General features: G+C 53.2%; 1 protein-coding gene and 1 pseudogene across 3 annotated transcripts in view; one reads left to right on the forward strand and one right to left on the reverse strand.

The window, feature by feature from the left end:
- Positions 1-24327, reverse strand: part of EDC3 (enhancer of mRNA decapping 3) — a 48687-nt gene that overhangs the window by 6206 nt on the left and 18154 nt on the right. For all 3 annotated transcript variants that reach the window (XM_058665467.1, XM_058665466.1, XM_058665468.1), the window contains exons 3-4: positions 19946-20265; positions 8398-8733 (exon numbers count right to left, since the gene is read on the reverse strand). In XM_058665467.1, the coding sequence (XP_058521450.1) occupies positions 8398-8733; positions 19946-20265 (656 nt within the window). The remainder of the gene's footprint in view (positions 1-8397; positions 8734-19945; positions 20266-24327) is intronic.
- Positions 22631-24111, forward strand: LOC105942332 (cAMP-dependent protein kinase type I-alpha regulatory subunit-like; annotated as a pseudogene).

A 24327-nucleotide genomic window follows, 5' to 3' on the forward strand; every position in this document is an offset into this window, starting at 1 on the left:
CACTGCACCCACGTGGGAGACCCGGAAGAGGTTCCTGGTTCCTGGCTTCGGATCGGCGCAGCACCGGCTGTTGCGGTCACTTGGGGAGTGAATCATTGGACAGAAGATTTTCCTCTCTGTCTCTCCTCCTCTCTGTACATATGACTTTGTAATAAAAATAAATAAATCTTTAAAAAAAAAAAAAAAACAGAATCAGAGAGAGAGCACCTCGATACTGCCAGGCACAGCTGAATATCAGGTGTTAGAATCTTCTGTGGCGAAACTTCAGCAGCCTGCTGGCTACTGGTGGGTCCCAAGCCGGGACATCTCCATGCTCAGTTCCCTGACTCCAGCCACCACATGCATGTGGTGAGCTGTCCCCGGGCAGCCAGTGGGCCATTTGGCACCAGGCTCCGCCTGCTGGCCGCCCAGCAGCAAGCTCTAGGGTTTTGGTTCTTTGAATTGCTGCTTATGTAGCTCCACGTTGAACCCACTGAGCTTCTGGGATGTGAATCAATCCTAAAGATTCCCAATGACAGAGTAACTTTTCCTTCGAAGAACTTGTAATTACTGAACAATGCTGACCACCAAACACCAGTCCATGCAAATCCTAAGACTCGGGGCTTGTCTAGCAGGATCATATCCTATTACCTGACATGATGGTAGGTCAGCACACGGGTCACATCAGGCAGGACCACGATATTAACCAGCACTCTAGAGAACCATATCCGGGGGTAGATTCTGTGGGAGATGTGTGGGCCAAACCATGTGGAAATTCTAGCACCACGGGTTAGTTCAAGAGATGGGGTGGTGATGGACTAAGCTAGGTGTGACCAAGCAGCCTGCCATCACTCACAGGTTAAGGAACAACAGTCTGGACTGGTCAAGACAGCAGCACCCGAATGTGCATCCTGAATAGGGTGTGGGGTGGGCCGGGCCACAACGTTCACCAGCTCATACAAGGCCAAATGGAAGGCCAGACTGCGCCAGGCACTGACCTAAAACCTAATGGCATGTATGAGAACTGGGTCTGGGAGTGGATCAAGAGGAGGAACTTGGGAAACTCCCCTGGCGGGTCATAGTTTCTGCTGGTGAACACATGGTCCAGACCTGGGGGTCAGACAAGCTGGGCAAAGTAGCTCCAACGGCTGGCCAATGTGTGTATCAGTAATGGAATGGGATGTACCGGGCCGGACTGAGCAAACCTTAGCCCACAAGCAAAATTAGAAACCAGGATGGAGCACAGGTCATGCCGAGCTAGGCTCTTGCACCTACTGGTCTGCGTGAGCCAGGGACACTAAGACACAGTGTCTAAGGCAGGGGTCGGAAAAGGTGAGGGGCTGTGCCAAGCTAAGTCAGAGCAATCCCTGGCATGCGCGCGATCTATGGCTGGGAACAGGCCCAGTTGGGGAGCTAAGGGGACACCCTATTGGAGTTGAGGCTCCCACCAAGGGGCACGTGGGCTGGAATGGGGACTGCATTCTGATCAGGATACAGTTGCGGTCTCGCTTGGCACAAGTGTGGACTGGGACTTGAGGCACCAAGTCGGGCCAGACTCCAACACCATCTGGTGTCCTGGAAGACCAGAATAGATGTGGGATGGACGAGGCTAGGTCTCAACCCCTACTGAGCCATGTGTGAGCTGTATGTGGGTATGGACGAGCCGTGGCTGGGCTGAAACATCCAACAGCAAGAACCAGATTGGGTTGAAGGCCAGTCAGGAAAAGTCACTGTTCCTGCTAGGACAGGAGGTGAACTGAGTAGGGCTGGCTCATGGACCCCCTGGTATGCGAGAAATCTGGCACTGGGAGGGGTTCTGATGGAGGAGCCTGGGCAACTCCTCTGAAGATACTTAGCAATTGCAGTGTACCACAGCAGATTAGAAACAGCTGGATTAGCAGGGCCAGGCGGGGCCAGGCTCCTGGGCTAACAGTCACCTGGTTAGGCAGGCACAGTCACCTTTACCATGAGCAGATGGGGGAAGTAGCATGAATAGGCATGGAAAGTTTCCCACTAGCATGCATTTGGCATGGGTCGGGGACAGACCAGGCTGAATCAGTTCACGTCATCCACTGGCAAATCCGAGCACCAGAACAGATTATAGGTCAAGCCAGCTTCGGTTGCGACAAAAACCAGTGCACATACGGAATGCCAAGGTGAGGTTGCCTGTACTGGATGTGACTGCAGCGCCTAACAGCACACGTGAGAACCAGAAAGGGAGGGGGCAGAGCCGGCAGGGGGATATGGAGGGGTTCCCTTGCTGGACAGCTACTCCCACTGGAGAGCATGAGCTGGGATGGGGGCAGACCAGACCAGGCAGGGCTACAACACCTGTGCACCTCATGTGGACTAGATCAGGGAAAAGTCAGGCTGGGCTGATTATTCCTACTGGTGCAAACTACAATTTAGAGTAGGTGAGGGTTGGTTGGCTTAGCCACAGCATCAGCTGGCAGAAGCTGGCACTGGGGGCTAATTCTGTCAAGTTAAACCACAGAACCACCTGGAGAGAGCATAATCCGGTGGTGGGAATGTCCTGGGAGGAAAATAGTGGGCTCCTCCTTCTTGGGTTACCACTCCCACAGGAGGGCACGAAAACTAGGACAGGGGATGGGGTGGCTAGACAGAGAGACACTCAACAACATCTATGAGGGCTGGATAGTTGAGCTGGTTATATGGAAATAGGTTTCAAAGCCCATCGACATGTATGAGAGCCAAATAGGATGTGGGACAGACTGGACTAGTCTGCTACACATACTGGCAAACCAGGGTAGGGGGTGGGCCTGGTGGAGGTTAATGTGGGTCACTCTGACTAGGCTGCAGCTCCCACTGGTTTATGCGAGGGCCGAGTGTGTGCTGGGCAGAACCAGGACGGACTGCAACACCCACTGGTTCTAGTGGAAGACAGCACTGGAAACAGAATCGACCCAGCAATTGCAACCACCAGCTGATTGGGGCGATGGACTGTGCCGGGCCCTGTACTTGCTAGAACATACAAGAATCTGGTCTGGGAACACCTCAAAGTTTCTTTGGGGATCTCCCCAATCGAAATGCCAGACTCAGAACCCTAACCAAGAAAAGACAGAAGACAGAACAAGTTAATAAACCACCTCAGCTATATATTGGCAGTGAAAAACTAGGCAAACAGAGACTCTAGGATGGACTATGTTAATCAGTTGATTCTTCAACGACCTCATCATGCTTGGAGTGGCGAGACTGGCAGCAATTCATAACTGGTGAACTATCAAAACCACTTGAGCAAGACCCTCGGAGCATGCCCCACACTGGGGACCTGGGGTGGGTGGAAGACTAGGTGGGGCTTCTCCCTTAAAATCCCCCTTTACCTCAGATATATGAAGGAAACAATATGGAAATAATAGTCTTACCCATTTTCCTGTAGCCCTTGAACCTTTTTACCCTAATTAACTATGTAAAGATTGTCAAAAATATAATTTAAAAAATGAAAAAAAAAAAAAAAGGAGTCTTCTGTGGCAGGTTCAGGTTTCCCTAGAGCAAGCCTGTGGCTGGCTGCGTGGGAGGTCAGGGGTGGCCGCAGTGACCAGTGCACAGCTGCTCACTGTACACACACACAGAGCCAGCGTATCCCTGGGGGGAAGAGGCAGGTCAGCATACTCGTCTAGTAACTTCCCTTAACGTGGACAGTTTTTTCCAATAGTAGATACTGGAAAGAAAAAAAAATTAGCAAGGAGCTTCCCAACTCACTGTACAGCTCTGCCCACTGGCGGTGCAAGCACTGAGGGCACAGGGCAGGCCTGTCCCTAAGGTCCCCACCCTGACCACAGGGGCAAAGGACAAAGTGCCGGCCAGGGCTCTCCCACCATGAACCTGCTCCATGTCTGAAGGCCAGCTGGGCTGCACATCCATCAGAGAGACCAGGGGCTCTGGATGGGGCCTGGGAGGGACTGCATGTAGGCCCAGGGGGGCGTGAGCCAATGGCGATGGCCCTGCCTGGCGCCAGAGGCTGGCATAAGGGCCCTGTATCCAGCAGCGGGCAGGGCCTGACTCTGGAGGGCTTTATTCAAGCCATACTGCGTTATGCAAGATGGACCTGGCAGGTAGAAACAAGGGCAGGAAAACCACACAGAGTGCATTTCCAGGGACACAGGGGACCTGTGGTGTAGCACAAGCCACCACATAGGCAGAAGGTCAAACAAACTTGGAAAGGAAGAATGCTCCCAGGATCGAAGCAGTCTGCTGCCAGGGCTGGGTGGAAGCCATCCACTCAGTGCCAGGACAGAGATGGCTGCTTGTGTGTCTACACACTCAGCTTCCTCCGAGACATCAGCGCCTCACACTGGGCACCCAGGATCAGTGACCCCGTGGGGAGAGAGGGATGGTACAGGAAGCAAGGGCATAGGCGTGAGTGACTGAGCTCGGATGTGCCGCACCAGAGGCTAGGGCTGAACTCAGTTCCTCCGTCACTCAGGATGGGACACCTGTCTCCCAGGCATGCAGCCCCTGCGGAGACCAGCACCCATCCCAAACACCCAAAGCTTCCATACCAGCGCCTGTGTGGTGGCACAACAGATTAAGCTGTTACAGCATCACCTGTGATACTGGTTCAGGTCCCAGCTGCTTCACTTGCAAGCCAACTCCCCACTAAAGCACCTGGGAAAGCAGTGGAGAACAGTCCAAGCACTTGGGCCTCTGTCACACAGCACACAGCAGACAGAGTCCAGGCATCTGGGCTCAGCCTGGCCCAGCCCAGCCATTACGGCTATTTGGGGAATGGACTAGTAGATGGGAGACTGAGTGGGGGTGGTGATGGTGGTGATGGTGGTGGTGATGGTGGTGATGGTGGTGGTGATGGTGGTGGTGGTGGTGATGGTGGTGGTGGTGGTGGTGGTGGTGGTGGTGATGGTGATGGTGATGGTGGTGGTGATGGTGGTGGTGGTGGTGGTGATGGTGATGGTGGTGGTGGTGATGATGGTGGTGGTGATGGTGATGGTGGTGGTGGTGATGGTGGTGGTGGTGGTGGTGATGGTGGTGGTGGTGGTGGAGAACAGTCCAAGCACTTGGGCCTCTGTCACACAGCACACAGCAGACAGAGTCCAGGCATTTGGGGAATGGTGATGGTGGTGATGGTGGTGGTGGTGGTGGTGGTGGTGGTGGTGATGGTGGTGGTGGTGGTGTGCGTGTGTGTGTGTGTCTGTGTTCTGCTCAAAAGGAAGGGTTTGTGAAGAAAGGTTAAGAGCCCAGGGAACGAGAACTCAGGTCACTCTGGGTCAACACAGCCAGACAGGTTAACAGACCCACCCCTCAGAAAGCACAATGAGAGAAGCATGGCCAGGGCTGAGCACCTGCGAGCTGTACAGTCGCACCTTGAGACCCCGCACACAGCAGGGAGACTGCAGAAGGTACCACTGTTTCACCACCTCATCTCTGCAACTTAGACTGGAGGTCAAGGACTTCCTATACCATCCCTGTAAGCAGTTGTCCTGAGGTGTTTTCTGTCCAGACACCAGAAAGGCATGAGGAACTCCACGCCAACTGTGGCAACTCGCAGCTCCTCCCCTCAGCCACTCCGCCTCCTCTGCGATGCGGCCCAAAGCTATTTACCATCTTAGCCAACAACCTCGTGACCAAACTCCCACAAAGCCCTCTCTGTTCACACCACTCGCCAGCTCCTGCCAAGCCTACTGCGAGAATCCCCGTCATCTGCCTGCCAGCCCCGCTGCCTGACCCAGGCTCCCCGTGTTCCCCGCCCCTCGGCACTGCACACAGATGCCACCTTCCAACCTCCTGTTCTGTTTAACAACTCCCGGGCAAAGACCGGCTCAGGGTGACTGCCAAGGGGTCTCTGTCAGTTACACTGAGAAGCAGGACTGTGTAACGCAAAGAGCTAAACCAGCTGCTTCCTGGAGGAGGGTTCCCACCATGATTTCCCTGACCCCCACACAGCACGGCCACCTTGGGTTTTGGCCAAGGCCCAGCACTTGACACATGGAGTGTGCCCACAGTTCAACAAGGAGAGAACTTTGCGTTTTTGTTATTAGACACAAGCCACTGGGAAGGTAGAAAGTGAGGAGAGGATGCAGCGAAAAGCATCCCCCCACCTGTCTGCTCAGGCATTTAGGGCCAAGTCTCCCAATTCTCACTGTACTATCGGCGACCCAGTGGCCTCCCTCCCACATGGAACCCCCACAGGCACTGCGGGATCCGGGCGGCCACTTCCGTCGCTACTGAGGGCACACTGGAAGCAGCAGACAGGCAGGGCAGCACCGGCCAGAGGGACGGGGAACGGCTCAGCTATTTACATGAAGTTCAACTCTGAGCTAGGCTGTCTGTCCCTACTGAGGTGGTAAAAACCAAGTCACACCATCGCGGCCACTCAAGGAAAAGTCAAGCGCCAGGAGTCCTGCCAGCAGGAGGCGGGAGGGCGTAGCAGAAACCAGCCCAAGGCAGGTGGAAGTGCAAACAGGCCTGGGCAAAGCCAGACACAGCTGAGCTCCAAGCAGTCTACAACACAGCCAGCTCCTGTTTTCCTTGCAGCACAGGTCTCCCCGTTAGAGACCCCAGTATTTACATTTATCCCTGGAGCCAGCACTGTGGCTCAATAGGCTAATCCTCCACCTTGTAGTATCTGCATTCCATGCAGACACTGGTTCTGGCTACTCCACTTCTAATCCACTCCCTGCTTGTGGCTTGGCAAAGTGGGGAAGGATAGCTCGGGTTCTTGGGCCCCTCCACCCACGTGGCAGATTCGGAGGAGGCTCCTGACTTCAGTTCAGCTCAGGCCACTGTGGCCAACCGGGAACTGAATCAGCAGATGGAAGATCTCTCTGCCTCTCCTTCTCTGTGAGTCTGCTTTACGGATAAAATTGAATTATTTTTTTAAAACAGACATTTTTATTGAAAAGTCAGATTTACAGAGAGGAGAGACAGCAAGAACTTCTGTCCGATGATTCACTCCCCAAGTGAGCACAAGAGCCTCAGTGGCTGAGCCAATCCGAAGCCAGGAGCCAGGAGCTTCTTCCGGGTCTCCCACACAGGTGCAGGGTCCCCAGGCTTTGGGCCATCTTCGACTGCTTTCCCAGGCCACAAGCAGGGAGCAGGGAGTTAGAAGGGAAGTGAAGGAGTCAGAACACAAGTTGGCACCCATAGGGAATCCTGGCACCAGCAAGGTGAGGATTTAGCCAATGGAGCCATCACGTTGGGCCTAAAATTAAATAACCTTAAAAAGTTTTCACCCCCAGGATTGGCACTGTGGCACCACCTGTTAAACCACTGAGGCTGGCTCTCTATCCCAACTCACATCTTGGCTGTTGCATTTCTGATTCCACTCTGTTCCCACCACTCTCACATGGGAGACTATGCTGGAACTCCGGCTCCTGGCTCCAGCCTCTCATCACTGTGGTCATTCAGGGAGTAAAACAGCAGATGGAACCTCTCCCTCTGGTCTCTCCTTTCTTACTACGCTTTCAAATCATTTTTTTTTTATATTTTCTTTTTTTTAAAATTATATATAGAGAGATTTTCCATCTGTTGGTCCACTCCCCAGATGGCCACAACAGCCAGGCCAAAGCCAGGGACCTGGAACTCCATCTGGGTCTCCCACGGGAGTGCCAGGGGCTCTCAAGTATTCGAGCCACCCTTCTCTGCTGGTTTCGCAGGCACATCAGCAGGGAGCTGTACTGCAAATGAAGCAGCCAGGTCACAAACCAGCACCCATGAGATGCTGGTGTGGAAGGAGGATTTATCCACTACAGTACAACACCGGCCCCCAAATGAACAAACCTTAAAGAAAAAGGGACCGTATTCCCCGCACTGCAACTGTCAATCCTAAACAGACACACTCATGATCTCCCCTTAGCTCCTACGCACTCAATGCCGAGGGTTTTCCCCCATGTGCCAAGAAACCTATTTAGTAACATGGTTTGGGGAAGAGCAACGGGGCCTGAGATGAAGCGGACGGACACCTTTTCAGCAGCTGCCTTAGATGGGAACGGCTGAAAAGATTCCAAGACAAAACAAGGAACTCGCACACAGGTGAGGTAGCAACGGGGCCATCATCACACAGGCGCCCTACAGGAGCCCTCAGTGACGGAGACCTGGAACCAGTCACCTCAACGGCCAGGGCTGGCCCGAAACAGCACAACAAACAAGGTGACCGACCAAAGACCCTTCCTCTGCACCAACAAGCGCTAGGAAGAACAGAGCAGATGCCGGGTGACGCCGACAGTGGTAATAGAGAGCCACGGAGGAGACGCTGTATAGCTTCCACAATCAGCTGGCACCCTTGGCTGCTGCAATGCACACGCTAGAGCCGCAGAGCACTCATAGACCCCCCAGGGCTGCCCCCTCCAGGGCAGGGCTGGCCCTGAGCACCCCCAGAGCCAGCTCCTACAGCAGGACAGTGACTCGGAAGGCAGAGGGGCCAGGCCCAGTGGGAGCACTCACCGGTGCAGAATTCCTTGCTCCCGCTGTGGGGCACGGTGATAGGCCGGTAGACGATGGGCTCCGACTCCAGGATGTTCTCATCATGCCGGTAGCGCGCTGGCCTCTCACCAGGGGGACCCCGGGAGCGGGCACCACTGCGCCTCTCATAGGTCTCAATCTCCTCAAACACGGCAGCCTTGTCAAAGAGGGCCAGGTTCCCCTCAAAATCAAAATCTGTGTCTGGGATTTCCTCGATGTCATCCCCGAAGCACTCGTCGTCTTTGCTCTTCATCTGGCCATTCTTTAAACCACTTTTCTTCGGAGTCGCCTGGTTTGGGTGCCTGCTGCTGCTCGACCCTGGGGACAAACAGTGACCCAAGTCAGCACCCAGGGACATGCTCGGTGGGGGTGGGGTTCCCTCGTGGGGCAGGGAGACTCTGAAGGGGGGTGGTTGACCAAGTGCTCCCCTTCCCAAATCTCTCCTGCCCTGCTAATGAGGAGCCGGTCCCTGACAGCCAGGCCTCGCGGAGGCACAAGTGCAGGGCTGGCACGCGGTCAGCACCACCTGCACTCTGCCGGTTGAGTCAGAAGCCCTAACACCTGCCCCCACAGCGTGGGTCTAGCCAGTGGCTCTGACCCCTTAGCTGGCCAGCCACCAGTCTTCACACCATCTTCACCCTACGCAGATGAGGATACTGGAGCTCAGGCTGGACCCTAGCAGTGCAGCAGTCTGTGGCTCAGAAGATTCTAGATCTTGACCCAGCCATATGCTGATCACTAGACTGTGGTATTCTGTATGATCTCGTCTTACGGCCAACATGACCTTTCTCGAAACTTCCTCTTCTGGGTAGGCAGTTTCTGCATAGGCCGTACGCAGACACCAGACGGGGACTCCATGCAGCCAGCTACCCTCTCTCCTCTGGGATGCCATCTGGCTCCCATACCTTGGTCAACAACAACTCCAGCAGCCATGGGGATGCTCTCAGACTTCTCCATGGCATCCACTTCTAGGGAATCCTGAACCACATGTATTCTCCAACCTCATCTGACCACCCTGAGACAGTTGGCCACCTGTACAGTAAGCCTCTTCCAGTCACTTCCTGTCCACAAGCTGGCTGCCTCAATTACTCAAAACACTCCAAACAGCAGTCAGAACCACCACTGGTAACCCTGTCCCACGCTTACATACACACAGACTTACACAAATGCACACAAAGTCACAGCTCAAGCCCTCCCAACCCAAGGGCCAGGGTCAGAGATAGAGGACCAAGGCACCCCAGACAGCCACATCAACAGATGCTGCAAATTCAGCGTCTTCTTAACACTCAACTGAGGCACAGGAAGAAGCTGCGCTGACAGTCAGGGGAGCCACCTCAGCTCAGTTCACAAAGCAGCACAAAGCTCGCCCGAGGCTGGGTGAAGCTCCACTGTGTCTCCTGCTGAAGGCACAGAACCGAGGCTCGCTGCTCAGCAACAAGGAAGAACTGTATGCACACACACAGTGTGAGCCAGATCCTGAGCTTGGATAAAATGCCACCAGAATAGGTGAGAGCAGAGCTGGATAAGGAATGGGCGGACAGGCCAACTCTCCAGGCAGGCAGCCACGAGAGCAGCAGTTACCCCAATCAGCAGCCCCCAGACAACCAGTGTAAACCCACACTGACTGCCCTGAGTGGATGACAGAGGGCACTTAAAAGTGTTTGTGCACATCAATCAACAGCAGCAAGATAAGCTTATTCTGGTGTCAAACATTTTTGAAATGCATGCCTGACAGGTCATAAAGTCATGCAAAAGGTTTATGATTTTTAAAAAAAATCATATGCACGGATTTCAAAACACTGTTTGTACCTAAAGGAGTTTACCAACCACAATCCAGTAAGCAGAGACCAGGCTTCGAGAGCTTCATTCACAGCATTAAGTGTACCTGAGCAGGCGCTGCAGGGGGCTAGGTCATCGTGGGGAATCCTGGGAACCACTTTCCATCCAGCTTCCTGCCAATGTGCTTGGGAGGCAGAGTACGGTGGCCCAAGTACTTGGGTTCCTGACTCCTGCTGTCTGACTTTTAGACATGTGAGTGGATCAGAGGATAGAAAAAATCTCCACTGCATTCAAATAACCTTTTTTTTTTTTAAAAAAAAGGAGTGGGTCCAGCACTGTGATACAGTGGGTTAAGACACTAACCGCAACTTTGACATCATGTAGATAACTGGCTTATGTTCTGGTTGCTCCCTGCTAATGTGCCTGGGAAGGCAGTGGGACATAGCCCAAGTCCCTGGGTCCCTGCCACTCATGTGGGAAACCGAGAAGAGGCTCCTGGCTCCTGGCCTCAGACTAGCCCAGCTCTAGCCACTGCAGCCATGCAGACAGTGAACCAGTGGATGGATCATCTCTCTCCCTCTCTCTCTAAAATCTTTGTCCTTCAAATAAGTATATCAATCTCCAAAGAATCATGGAATCGCTTTTTCAACTCCACACTCCCTCTGTAATGCTGAGGCCGAGTTCGGCAACTACTTTTCTCCCTTGGGAGCATGCTTCCTGTTAGGCCCCCACCAGCAGCAGGAAGTGAGCGGAAGGAAAGAGGAAGCAGAGGCAGGACTTTCCCCTGTCTGGTGCTCCTGCCAGCCTCTCTTTCAGGAACGCACAGATGACTGCAACAGCCAGGCCTGGCCCAGGTCCCAGCCAGGTCTCCCACGTGCGTGGCAGGGGCGAAAAAGTTTGCTGCTTTTCCCAGGTCACCAGCAAGAAGACAGGTTGAAGTAAAGCAGCCAGGACACAAACTGGCATCCACATAGCATGCCAACATGCAGGGGGTGGCTTTACCCACTGTGGCACACAATGCCAACCCCTCTATTAACTTCAGTTTAAGAAGCAAAAAAAAAAAAAAACAAACAAAAACAAATCAGTAATATTAAAGAAGTAATTTCTTTACTGTAAATTCCTTTTTAGTTCATCCTTTTATGTGTCACATCTAATGTATAAAATAATAGGTATGGAATAAGCCAACCAAATTCTCGCCATTATCAGAGAAATATTTAGTTCTAGAAAGTATTTTAAAAAGCTCTCATGAAATACTATCAATATTATGAATCAAATTTGTGATTTGAAAGCACTATTAGGCCAAAGCACAATGCCTCCGAATAGAAGAGGTCTCAGCTGGCGGAAGAACGGGTGGGCTACCTGTCTGCTGGCCACTGCACTTACCTACCACACCAGCTGCGCCCGAATTCCAAACACCAATTTACCCGTGAGTATTCTGGTCTGAGTACGTTTCAGTACAGACTCAAGGAACACCTGCCATGCACTGGCACCCTTGGTGCTTGAGGGTCAGTGTCACACTGCTGGAAGAAAAGTGGCTAATAGCTGGTGGGCATTCTGGGCCTGGTTAATGCCAAATTTGTGTTAACCACACCAGTGTGCCAGCACAGCTGCCTATTCTTTTTTTAAGGATATGTGGGGGACATATGTTTGCACACTGGCAGATGAGGTCTGGAGACCCACATGCAAGCTTGGGTGGGCTCCAGGCAGGCAGGAAGGGCCCCAGGCTGACACAACACACCGCCAGAAGACCAGGTTTGGGGGGCTGTGGATTGCTCAGGGAAGGGGGTCTGGGGATGTGTGGGAGGGAGGACTGCTGAGGAAGAATGTGACATGAGGAGGAACGACTTCTGAGAGACTTCCACCAACCAGGCTACTGAACTTGCAGGTAAACAAGGGGGCTAAGACCGGGCGGTTTGGAGGAAAATCAGAGAAACTGGGTTGTACCAATGAACCTACCCATGTGGAAGACCTGAGCTGGGCTTGTTGGTATCAACCACCGCCTACCAGTGCACACAAAAGGTAGTGCTAGGGGCCTGCCTGGCAGGGCTTGAATACAGTACCCACCAAGGAGTGTTGGGACAGGGGGTAGGCCATGCTAGGCTGGGCCCTAACACTAACCAGCATGCAAGAGAACCGGGTCTGAGGGCAGATTCTGTGGGGCATATGTGGGCTCACCACTGTGGGACTGCAATACCCACTAGGTTGCTCAAGATGAGCCAAGCTAGGCATGACCATGGAACTCACTGACACTTAGAGTAACTGGGGTTGGGATTAGGCTGGGCTGGTCTAAGCTGTAGCACCTGCAGGTGCACCCAAGAATTGGATAGCGTGGGCCAGGCTGCAATATCCACCAGCACATACAAAGGCTGAAACTGGGGCAGGGGAGTGGACTATGACAGGCAGGAACCTAGCACTCACTGACACTCATGAGATCCAGGTCTGGGAGTGGGTCTGGTGGAGGAACTTTCCCTACTGGGCTGTAGCTCCTGCTGGTGAGCATGAGAGTCAGGGCTGGGTGTGGGCCAGACCAGGCAAGACTGTTTCACCTGTCAGCAGATGTGTGCTGGCTTCTGGGATAGACCAGGCAAGGCTGGGCCAAACCGTAGCACACTGACATATGCAGAAGTCAGCAAGGGGTGTGAGCCATGCAAGGCCAGGCTATCATACCCACCAGTTTGCATGAGAGCTGGGGCTGAGGACAGGCTGGACAGGTTTAGGCTGCAGTATCAAATAGTGAGAGTTGGGACTGGGGGCCAGTTGAGCTAGGCCAGGCTAGAGCACCCAATTGCAAGGGCCAAGATTGGGGTTCAGTCAAGCCAGGCTGGGTCAGAGCACCCACCAGCACGCCCAAGACCTGCAGCTTGGAGCAGGCATGGCAGGGGAAGCTAAGGGGATTCACCTACTGTGCTGTGGTTCCCACTGGTGAGTGAAAGAACTGGGAATGGGGGCAGACTTGGATGAACATGGCTAAAACATCCCTTAGCATGCGTGTGGGCTATGTCTGGGATGTGGCTAACTCCAGCACTCACTGGCGCTTGCAAAAACCAGATGGTTGTGGGACGGACTTGGCTAGGTCTCAGCACTCACTGATGCACAAGAGAGTTGGGTATGGAGTGAGCCAAGCAGGGCTGGGCTGCAGAATCTACCAGTCAGAGCCAGATTGGGTGTGGGCTGGTCTGGCAAGGCCACAGTACCCACCAGTGAAGGTTGGGATTGGAGTCAAACACCCACCAGTGTGTGCAAGATCCATGACTAGGAGCTGGTCTACTAGGGGAGCTCAGGAACTCGCCTGTTAACTTGCCACGCCAAGCTGGTGAGCTCAAGAATCGAAGCTGGGGGCAGTCCAGGACAGGCCAGGTGACCCATCAGCCTACATACGTGCCAAGTCTGGGGGTGGGCCAGTTGGGATAATCTGCAACTCCCCCTGGCAGGTGAGGGAGTCAGGACAGGGTGCAGGCCAGGCCAGGTTGGGATGCAATGGCTGTCAATTCACATCAAGGCTGAAGCTGGGGGCAAACAGAGCAGAGTCAGGCTACAGCACCCGCCAGAGAACGCCATGCCAGACAGGGCAGCAGCTCCCACCAGCACATGCAAGACCCCAGGCGGGGAAGCAAACCTGATGGTGAGCCATGGGAGCTCCCCTGCTTCCACTGGGGAGCCTAAGAGCTGTGACTGGAGTCAGTTCAGGCTGCAACAGAACCCAAGCAGGGCTGCAACAACCATCCGCCTTGCATGTGAGCTGGGTTTGGGGGAGGGTCTGGCTAGGCCAGCCCACTGCATCTCCAGGTGCATGCCAAGGGCCAGGGTGTGGCAAGTGTTGACTGATTGGACTTTGCCACAGCATCCACCAACAAGTCCTAGGACAGGGTGCAAGCCGTGGCAGTACTCCCTGAAAAGTGTAAGATCTGGGGCTGGGACTGGGCCTATAAGGGAAACTGTGAGCACTCCTCTGCTCGGATGCAGCTCCTGATGCTGTGCATGAGAGCCAGGGCTGGAGGCGGGCCAGACTGGATAAGGTGGTAGCACCTGCTGGAATATGTGCTGACTGGTTCATGGAGTGGGGTAAGCTGAGCCAAGCTCCAACGCCCTACCCGAGAGCTGCAGCTTCTGCTGGTGTAAGCAATGGCCAGGTCTGTGGCATGCTGGGCTGGACTGGGCCACAACACTCATCAGTCTGCACTGGACGTGGGGCTGGGAACAGAATGACTAAGTAACTACACCAGTGTGTATGTAGGCTGACATAGGTAACTAAACTGGGCCCTATACTGGGTGGCATATATAAGAGTCAGGTCTGGGGCTTGGCGTAGTAGCCTAGTGGCTAAAGTCCTTGCCTTGCATGCACCGAGATCCCAAATGGGCACCAGTTCATATCCCGGCTGCTTCACTTCCCATCCAGCTCCCTGCTTGTGGCCTGGGAAAGCAGTCGAGAAAGGCCAAAAACCTTGGGACCCTGTACCCATGTGGGAGACCCAGAAGAAGCTCCTGGCTCCTGGCTTCAGATTGGCTCAGCTCCAGCCATTGCGCTCACTTGGAGAGCTAACCAGTGGATAAAAGATCTTCTCTCCATCTCTCCTTCTCTTTGTAAATCTGCCTTTCCAATAAACTAAGTAAATCTTGAAAAAAAAAAAAAAAAGGTCAGGTCTGGGTCACCCCAGGTGAGGTTTATTGGGGGACTCCATTAGTGAATCACCAGATTAAAAAACTCCAGCCACAAGGAGAATCACAGAATCTGAGGTCTGGCCTTGGAACGCATGCTTTGAGACAGGGCCTGCTTGACTGCTGATGCCTGTGCAGCGACGGCATGCCAAGGTGCATGGGTGGGACACTAGGGTGGACTCTGTCAGCCAAGGGAACTTTGCAAGGATTTTCTCAGTCTTGGAGCAATGCAACCAAGTGTCTCAGAACTAGGAAGACTACTCAGGCAATAACCTGGGAACATTCTTCTCCACTTGGGCTCTCTAAGATGTCATCGAGTGGACATCCCCAGCCCCAGGTACTGATGTGGTTTGGTGGGGGGAGGAGGGGGATCCGTCCCCTCCTTTCCCTCCTAAGCCACACAGGAGGAAAGGGGAGAAAAGGAAAACTGGAAGCGTTTGTCCCAGTCACCTTTACCCCATACCACGACCTTCCTTACCCTATTCAATGGTCCTAATGGGCTTGCACTCTTGTCAACTATGTGAATGTCAAAAATAAAACAAAACTAAAAAAGAAAAGAAAAAAGAAAAACACCTGCAAGCTAGTACACTGTGATGCCATCTCCTCAAGTCCATCAAGACTGCCACCTCGCCCAGCACGGGCCCTGAGCACCTACGACTGTGATGTACAGGCCACAGCACCCGGATGGCAGCACACAGACCCACGGCCCAGGGGCTCCTCCCCACTGCTGTGGCTCAGCTCACACAGTTCAATTCCTCCGCTGCAAACTCACTGCCATCTGACCATGTGCCCCAGTGTCCCAGCACACACCGTGTTCTGAGGGCCCCCGGGCTTTCAGAAGCCGGCAGAGAGCTCTGAGCCACTCACACCTGTCATCCCAGTACTGTGCATAGAGCTCTGCTGAATTCAGAAATACAGTCATAGCCAAACGCAGACACCAAACAAACAAAACTCAAAGTCTAAAAAGAGGTTGTAAAAGGGCAACTTGCGATGAGCTGATACATAGGAAAGGGAGTCACCAACGATTACTCCAAGACTGCAGTGTGACAGAAAGGCAGCAAGGTGAAGCTGTGGGAGTAACACGAGAGGAGGTGAGGCCAGGGCTCCAGGGCAGACAGGAGCCACATCACAATGGGTGGACGCTCAGCAGCTGATCCCTGAGTGGAAAGAAGGGACGGGGCAGAGCTCTGGGCCAGGGACGGAGCCAGAACACAGCTCAAGAAAAGAGGCACAGAGAAACCCCAGCGTTCAGAGTGAGGACACAGGCCCGACACCAGTACCAGGGTGTTCGGATGTCTCTGGAGACAGAGGGAGGCCATAGGGTAGAAACAAGCCAGCCTGCTTGGTTTAAAAAACACAAAACAAAACAAAACAAAACAAACAACAACAACAAAAACAAAAAAAAAAAAAAATGGCTGGGCCCAGAGCAGCAGCCTCATGGCTAAATCTTCACCTTGCACATGTCAGAATCCCATATGGGCACCAGTTCGTACCCCAGCTCCTCTACTTCCCACCCAGCTCCCTGCTGTGGCCTGGGAAAGCAGTATAGGATGACCCAGAGCTGTGGGAACCTGTACCCATGCGGGAGTCCCAGAAGAAGCTCCTGGCTCCCGGTTTTGGGATCAGCTCAGCTCCAGCCATTGTGGCTACCTGGGGAGTGAACCAGCAGATGGAACATCTTTCTCTCTATATCTTCTTTGTAAAATCTGCCTTTGCAATAAAAATAAATCTTAAAAAAAAAAAAAAATGACGAACAAAGACTGCCTGCTTGCCATACCACGTGAGGAAGCGCCAGGGAAAAAACACAGACAGACAGCTGGGCTGCAGTGAGCCAGGCTGGCTCTGGTGAAGTGGGTGACGCCAGCTCCGCCAACACCCACAGGCTGTGTACTCAGAGGGCCTGGGTTCGTCTGCTTTGCCTCTATCTCCATCTCCTGGGGCTCCTCTAACTTTTCATCCACTCCTTTGACACACACACTCACTAAGGACCCACCACCGGGAGCTGGGAAGACACTGATGTCACAGGTTGGCAGCAGAGAACGAGATTATACAACAAAGGAAAGGCAAGCTAAGGCGCTCATTGTCTTGCTCTCACGAACACTAACACTGGGAAATCCAGGGTCACTAAGTGTCTCGGTACTTGGCTCACTGAGTCCAAAAGCTCTGGCTCTGAATTACACTGGCCTCTGACTGCAGGGACAGAAAGGCACTTCCTATGGGTAAGATAAACAGGGAGTTCCAGATGTCTGCCCTCTCAATGGCCAGGGTCAAGCGGGCACTGGGATTGTGGGACTGGCGGCTGGCCGCCTTCCTGCGCCTTTTCTCTGCCAACCACTGGCACAGAGACCCTTTGGCCACGACAACCTGTAACAAACCCATTGTTATGTAATCTTCAGTGCCACTTATTTATTTATTGGGTTTTGTCACACACATCGTAAAGGGAAACTTTGTCCTGTACTTGACATGCAAAAGGACACCTAAAGGTCAAGCTGCTCCCCTTTCCAGGTCAGACACAACAGGCTCTGCGAGAAAGTGCCTAGAAATATCCAAGACATCAACTTCTAAATTCCGGGCCCTGGGCCCTCAAGTCTGTCAGGTGTACCAAGTACAACCAGGGGGTAAGCAATCAGGAGGGGGCCACGCATTGCAGCACAGCAAGTCAAGCTGCCTCTTGTGGTACCAGCATCCCACGTGGGCACTGCGTGCGTGCCCGGACTGTTCCACTTCTCACCCAGCTCCCTGCTAACAGCCCAAATGTCTGGATCTCTAGCACCCATGTGAGAAGCCTGGAGGAAGCTCCTGGCTCTGGCTGGCCCAGTTCTGGTTGCTGCGGACATACGGGGAATGAACTAATGGATTGAAGATGTCTCTCTCTCTAATTCTGACTTTCAAATAAATAAAGAGTTCTTTTTAAAAGAAAGTCATGGGCCTGGAGGCATGGCCTAGTGGCTAAAGTCCTCGCTTTGAACGCGCCGGGATCCCATATGGGAGCCAGTTCTAATCCCAGCAGCTCCACTTCCCATCCAGCTCCCTACTTGTGGCCTGGGAAAGCTGTCGAGGACGGCCCAATGCCTTGGGACCCTGCACCCACATGTGGGAGATCCAGAAGAGCTCCTGGCTCCTGGCTTCGGATCAGTTCAGCTCCAGCCATTGCGGCCACTTTTGGGGTGAACCATCGGATGGAAGATCTTCTTCTCTGTCTCTCCTCCTCTCTGCACATCTGCCTTTCCAATAAAATAAAATAAATAAATCTTTAAAAAAAAAAAAAACTCATAAGCCATAGTAGGGCCTGCACTGTGTTGCAGCAGGTGAAGCTGCTGCCTTGAATGACAGCATCCACACTAAAGCAACCAGTTCAAGTCCCGGCTGCTCCGGTTCTGATCGAGCTTCCTGCTGATGCTCCTGGGATGGAAACAGCACACGGCCCAAGTGCTTGGGTCCCTGTACCCACATTGGTGACCAAGTTGGGAGTTTTAGGTGTTTGACTTTGGACTAGCCCAGTCCAGGACACTGAGATCATTTGGGGAATAAACCAGCATAGAAAAAAACCTCTATATATAAATTGGCCTTTCAAATTGAAGAAGAGAACATGCCCTTAACACAATGTGATGACAACAGTACTTTATCTCTGCAGTCTGCCTGCTAGAAACGTTAAGACTCCAACGTAATCGGGAAAAAAAAAAAAAAACCAGCACCAAATACCAACTGAGGAACGTTGTACAAAATGTCTGACTCCTCAAAACTGCCCAGGCCATCAGAAACTAGGAAAGCTTGAGAACCTGTCAGAGCTAAGAGAAAGACCCAGCTCCTAACTGTGGCATATGCTGGTAGGATCTCAGAGAGAGGACATTGGACAAACACCAAGGCAATCGAAATAAAACAGAGACTGTCCAATGAGTCAGTAATTGTGTACTAATTTAAACAACATTCAGAATTAAAATGTTAATAATAGGAAAAATACAGAGGAAAAACACAAATTGCTAAAAAGGTCATCAACAAGTACATGAGGGATTATAAGCTGCTTTAATATTTGAAATTTTAGGGTCTGCCACAATGGCTCAGTGGCTAAATCCTAACCCTTGCAAGCACCAAGATCCCAAATGGGCACCAGTTTTAATCCCAGCAGCCCTGCTTCCCATCCAGCTCCCTGCTTGTGGCCTGGGAAAAGAGTCGAGGATGGCCCAAAGCCTTGAGACCCTTCACTCATGTGAGAGACCCAAAAGAAGTTCCTGGCTCCTGGTTTTGGATTTTTCTCTCTCTCCTTCTCTGTGGATCTGCCTTTCCAATAAAAAAATTCAAATTAGGGCCCGGCGGCGTGGCCAAGCAGCTAAAGTCCTGGCCCTGAACGCGCCGGGATCCCGTATGGGTGCTGGTTCTAATCCCGGCAGCTGCACTTCCCATCCAGCTCCCTGTTTGTGGCCTGGGAAAGCAGTTGAGGACGGCCCAAAGCCTTGGGTTCCTGCACCCGTGTGGGAGACCTGGAGAAGGTTCCAGGTTCCTGGCTTCGGATCGGCGTAGCACCGGCCGTTGGGGCTCACTTGGGGAGTGAATCATCGGATGGAAGATCTTCCTCTCTGTCTCTCCTCCTCTCTGTATATCTGCCTGCCACCCCCCAGCATGCACATCAGAGAAGGCAGGACTGAGACCCAGAGCTGAGATACAAGGCTAAGCATGGCACATGTGACACAGGCATCCCAAGTGGCAGCTTACTGCCAGCTTGAGGTGTCACGGCCACGCTCCCCCTCCATTCTGCGAACAAGAGTAAGGCCACAGGAAGTTACTCCAGAGTCCTCTGCAAAAGCCCAAATGCAGTGCAGTTCAGACTTCACCCCTGCCCTCCAACACTGGCTTTAAACCCCACTCTTGCGGCATGTCAGTAGACTCTGGGTAGACTCGGCTTGCTCCTGAGGGAGGTGACATGGGAGCAAGCGCCAGAAGCTCACAGGTGCATCCAATAGCAGATTTCCTTCCGCATAACACCTTTTCTGAGACCTGTGCTGCATGCTGTCAAGCTCTGGCAGCACCCTGCTTACAAGAGCAGCCCCGGCCTGGCTGAGTAAGCGCTCACCGCCCTGCAGCAGCCGACCCTACTCACAGGAGTTGTGCCGGCGCCGGAAGCTCTTGGACTGACTCAGGGACTCCGTGTGCCTGTCCACATAGCTCTTGGAGCACTGCTGCTGTTGTGGGGACACGGCAACGTCCTGGCTCCGCATGTCTGTCCGCTTGGGGATGTTCTGAGGGGCACTGCTGGAAGAGGTCGGCTTCTTGACCAACTTGCCCGTGCCATTCTGATTGATGCCAACTGAGTACCCCATGCCAGAGGGGCCTGACTCCGTTTGGTGAAGATCGCCAGAATGCTGGTTGTCTCCTGGACTTGGTATCTCCAGAATTTTCAACTCCGTAATGTCACCTGCCCTGAAAGAAACAAGAGAATCCCCATCTGGGAACCATGTGACAGTGGTCAGAAGGCCAAGGAGGAGCCTTCGCCCGGCCAGCCATCACTGCCCTCCAGTGAGGCTTGTGGCAGACATCAGGAAAGAAGGCAGGGCCCAGCTGCAGCCCTCCACTGGTACAGCATGCCTGCACCAGAGACACACCGGTCACCTTCCGCTTCCAGATTGCTAACACACACTCCCTCACCCACCAGCAGGCACCCACGAAGCATCGCTGACGGCAGGAGCGCCGTGCTGCAAACAGCCACTTGTTGGGGTGCTCACAGCCCAGCCAGAGAACAGACCCAACACCCCAACAAGAGCAGGCTGGGCTGTGAAGGAGCAGGGGCTGCAGAACAAGGATAAAACACCCAAGTCAGCTTGGCAAACAAAGTGTGGGCCTGAGTAGGGGAGATGAGACTGCCAAGCGGAGGACGGATGGATGAAGGCCCAGAGACTGAGAACATACGGGAAACGAGGCTACGGGCGGCACTGCAAACATCGCTGTGTCAGAGGATGCTGCCTGGGGATGGCCTTTGGGAATGAAGATGCAGAGAAAACCAGCAACCACCTAGGACCTCATCGGCCCTCCTGCCGTGGCTGCAGGTCAGACATAGAAACTAGAGGCAGGGCCCCAGTGACAAGACCAAGCAAGAAAAAGGGGACGAAACAGCGGAATGACACGGTGAAGGGAGCATGGGCAAAGCAACATTTACATAGCATTCAGCAACTGACCGCATGTGAGGAACAGAGGAGCTATTAAGACTCCTAAGTTTCTAACGTGGGTGGAAGGTAGACCTCTGGGAGAAGTCCATGGGCAGAGCACAGTGCCTTCAGCTCAGGTTGCCTTGTGTGATGATCTGCAGCTGGAAATGAGCAGAAGCTAGGTTCCGGAGCTCAGGCAGTGGGACGACATCCCTAGCAGACGCGTAATGTATCTACGAGACTGGAGAGGACAGACAAGCAAGGGCCACAGGTGGAACACTGAGTAAGTCCATCTTAAAGAGGCAGCTATGAGCCAGCATGATGATGGAGCAGGGAAAGCTGCCACCTGTTCATGTCTTGCTGTTCCTCTTCTGATCCAGCTCCCTCCTAAGCAGCCTGGAAAAAGGCAGAAAATGGCTCAAGTGCTTGAGTTCCTGCTACCCACCTGGACGATGCAGAAGAAGCTCCTGGTTTAAGCCTGGCCCCAAACCAAAGCACAGATCTCACCCTTTCAAATAAATAAGTAAATCTTTAAAAAAAAAAAAAGTGGTTAGAATGCAGGAACACAAATACTGGGCAAGAAAGCCCACAGTGATGACAGAAACTATGCAGCTGGGGGCAGGTATGGGGCACGGCACTCAGACACTGCCTGGGGCGCTGGCATCCCATATCAGTGTCTGGGTTTGAGCCCCATCTCCATTCTCCATTTAGGATTCCAGCTCACGTGCACCTTGGCAGGCAGCAGGTGACGGCTCAAGTCCTGCAGGCCTTGCCACTCATGGGAGAGACCCAGACCGAGTTCCTGGCTCTCGGCTGCTGTCTGGCACAGTCCCAGCTATAGTGAGAGCATTTGGGGTAATGGACCAGCAGATGACAGATCTGTCTGCATTCCAAAAGAAGGAGGAGGAGAAGAGAGCACTCCAACAAGACTGGAATGGTGAGTGAAGCTGGCAGGCAGGTCACCTGTAACTCCAAGAAAAGCCAGTTCCCTAAGAGGATCAAGGCAGGTCACAGACCATGCAGGGAGGGAGGCGGGGAGGGTGAAGGCAGAAGAGAATGAAGGCTGCCTGCTCTGCTAAGCACTGTGGTGCGAAGGGAGAGGAAAAGACAAGGCAAGCCTGGCAGCCAAAGCCAGATCAGGGGAAGGAGGGTATTTAACACGGGGCAAGACCGCAGGAGCAGAGACAGCTGTGCATGCAAACACCAAGGGATGGACTGAGGCGGTGAAGCCAGCCTTGTACAGGATGATGTGGGTGCACCCGTGGGAGATGTCCTGTGGACAGGTGGGGAGCAGGGAGTGCTCAGCTGATCAAGGAGGCACTCCCATCACAGCCTCCCCTCTACTTTCTGGAGCATCAGAACGAACACCATCAGGTTGTGAAGATACAAGTGGACGTGAGGCCCACTGGCACACCGAGGCCTTCACCTGGGGCTCCCATGTGCTCTGGGGATGTGTTAGGATACAAATCTACAAAGATAGATACGAGCACATGGGAAGAAAACCAATAAAGACGCCACACAGGAGCCGCTGCCACGCCGTTATAACCAAGTGGAGCCCCGTGGGAAGCAGTCGGTAAGGGAGCCCCACACACCATCCATCACCCCATCCTCGCAGCCTCGTCCCCACCTGCCTGCAGAGCATCATGGCAACGGAGAGCACCAGCAACGAAGAGCGCAGCCTCTGCAAGTGTGAGCTCTAAGTGCAGAAGCACAACATCCAGACCCTGCTCAAGGGCTCCATCGTGCAGCTGTGCACGGCCCGGCCCAAGAGGTCCTTGCCCTTCCTCAGGGAATACTTGGAGAGGCTGGAGGCAGCGGCCAAGCCGATTCAGAATCTGCAAAAAGCCAAAACCTGCACAGACTCCAGGGAGGATGAAATCTCTCCTCCTCCACCCAACCCAGTGGTGAAGGGGCAGCAGCGATGAGGGACCAGCAGAGCCCAAGTCTACACGGAGGAGGACATGGCATAGGTTATACCTATGGACATGGAAAGGTTATACCAAAAGACTTTAAGATGATGGCTCCTTTAGCCAAAGCCATTGAAAAGAATGTGCTCGGGCCCGGCGGCGTGGCCTAGAGGCTGAAGTCCTCGCCTTGAAAGCCCCGGGATCCCATATGGGCGCCGGTTCTAATCCCGGCAGCTCCACTTCCCATCCAGCTCCCTGCTTGTGGCCTGGGAAAGCAGTTGAGGACGGCCCAATGCTTTGGGACCCTGCACCCAAAATGGGAGACCCAGAAGAGGTTCCAGGTTCCTGGCTTCGGATCGGCGCGCATCGGCCCGTTGCGGCTCACTTGGGGAGTGAATCATCGGACGGAAGATCTTCCTCTCTGTCTCTCCTCCTCTGTGTTTATCTGGCTGTAATAAAATGAATAAACCTTTAAAAAAAAAAAAAAGAAAAGAACGTGCTCTTCTTGCACCTTGACGATAATGAGAGAAGAGGTATTTTTGACACCATGTCTCCAGTCTCCTTTACTGCTGGCCAGACTGTCAACCAGCAAGGTGACGAAGAGGATCACTTCTATGTGATTGATCAAGGAGAAATGGATGTCTATGCCAACCACGCGTGGGTGACCAGTGTTGGGGAAGAAAGGAGCTTTAGAGAACTTGCTTTGATTTATAGGACATCCAGAGCAGCCACCATCAAAGCGAAGACTAACGCCAAGTTGTAGGGTGTCGATCAAAACAGCCAGAGGAGAATCCTGATGGGGAGTACACTAAGAGAAAGATGTATGAAGAGTTCCTTAGCAAAGCGTCCATTTTAGAATCCCTGGACAAGTGGCAAGGCCTCACTGTAGCTGATGCCCTGGAACCTGTCCAGTTAGAAGATGGGGAGAACCAGGAGATGAATTCTTCATTATTTTAGAAGGGTCAGCTGCCGTGCTACAGTGTCGGTCAGAAAACGAAGAATTTGTTCAAGTGGGAAGGTCGGGGCCTTCTGATTACTTTGGTGAAACAGCACTTCTCATGAATCGTCCTTGAGCTGCCACCGTGGTTGCCCACGGGCCCTTTAAGTGCATGAAGTTGGACCGACCAAGGTTTGAACATGTTCTCGGCCCATGCTCAGATATCCTCAAGCAAAACTTCCAGCAGTACAACTTCCAGCAGTTTTGTGTCGCTGTCTGACATTTGCCTCCTGTCCCTCCCCTTCCTCTCCTCCCCAAGCCGAGCTTCCCTCTTGCAGACTGCTTTCTCCCTGCTGGCAGCGCCAAGTGGCCACTGGCATTACAGCTACTTGTCTCTTTATATTAAAGTTGCTGTTACCACACCACCTTTAATTTGGGGCATTACCTGAATGTTCAGACACCAATAAATAGAAAGACTCCTCTTGGAGATTTGGTT

Source organism: Ochotona princeps, chromosome 6 (genome assembly GCF_030435755.1).
Source record: "Ochotona princeps isolate mOchPri1 chromosome 6, mOchPri1.hap1, whole genome shotgun sequence".
In the NCBI taxonomy this organism is placed as follows: Eukaryota; Metazoa; Chordata; class Mammalia; order Lagomorpha; family Ochotonidae; genus Ochotona; species Ochotona princeps.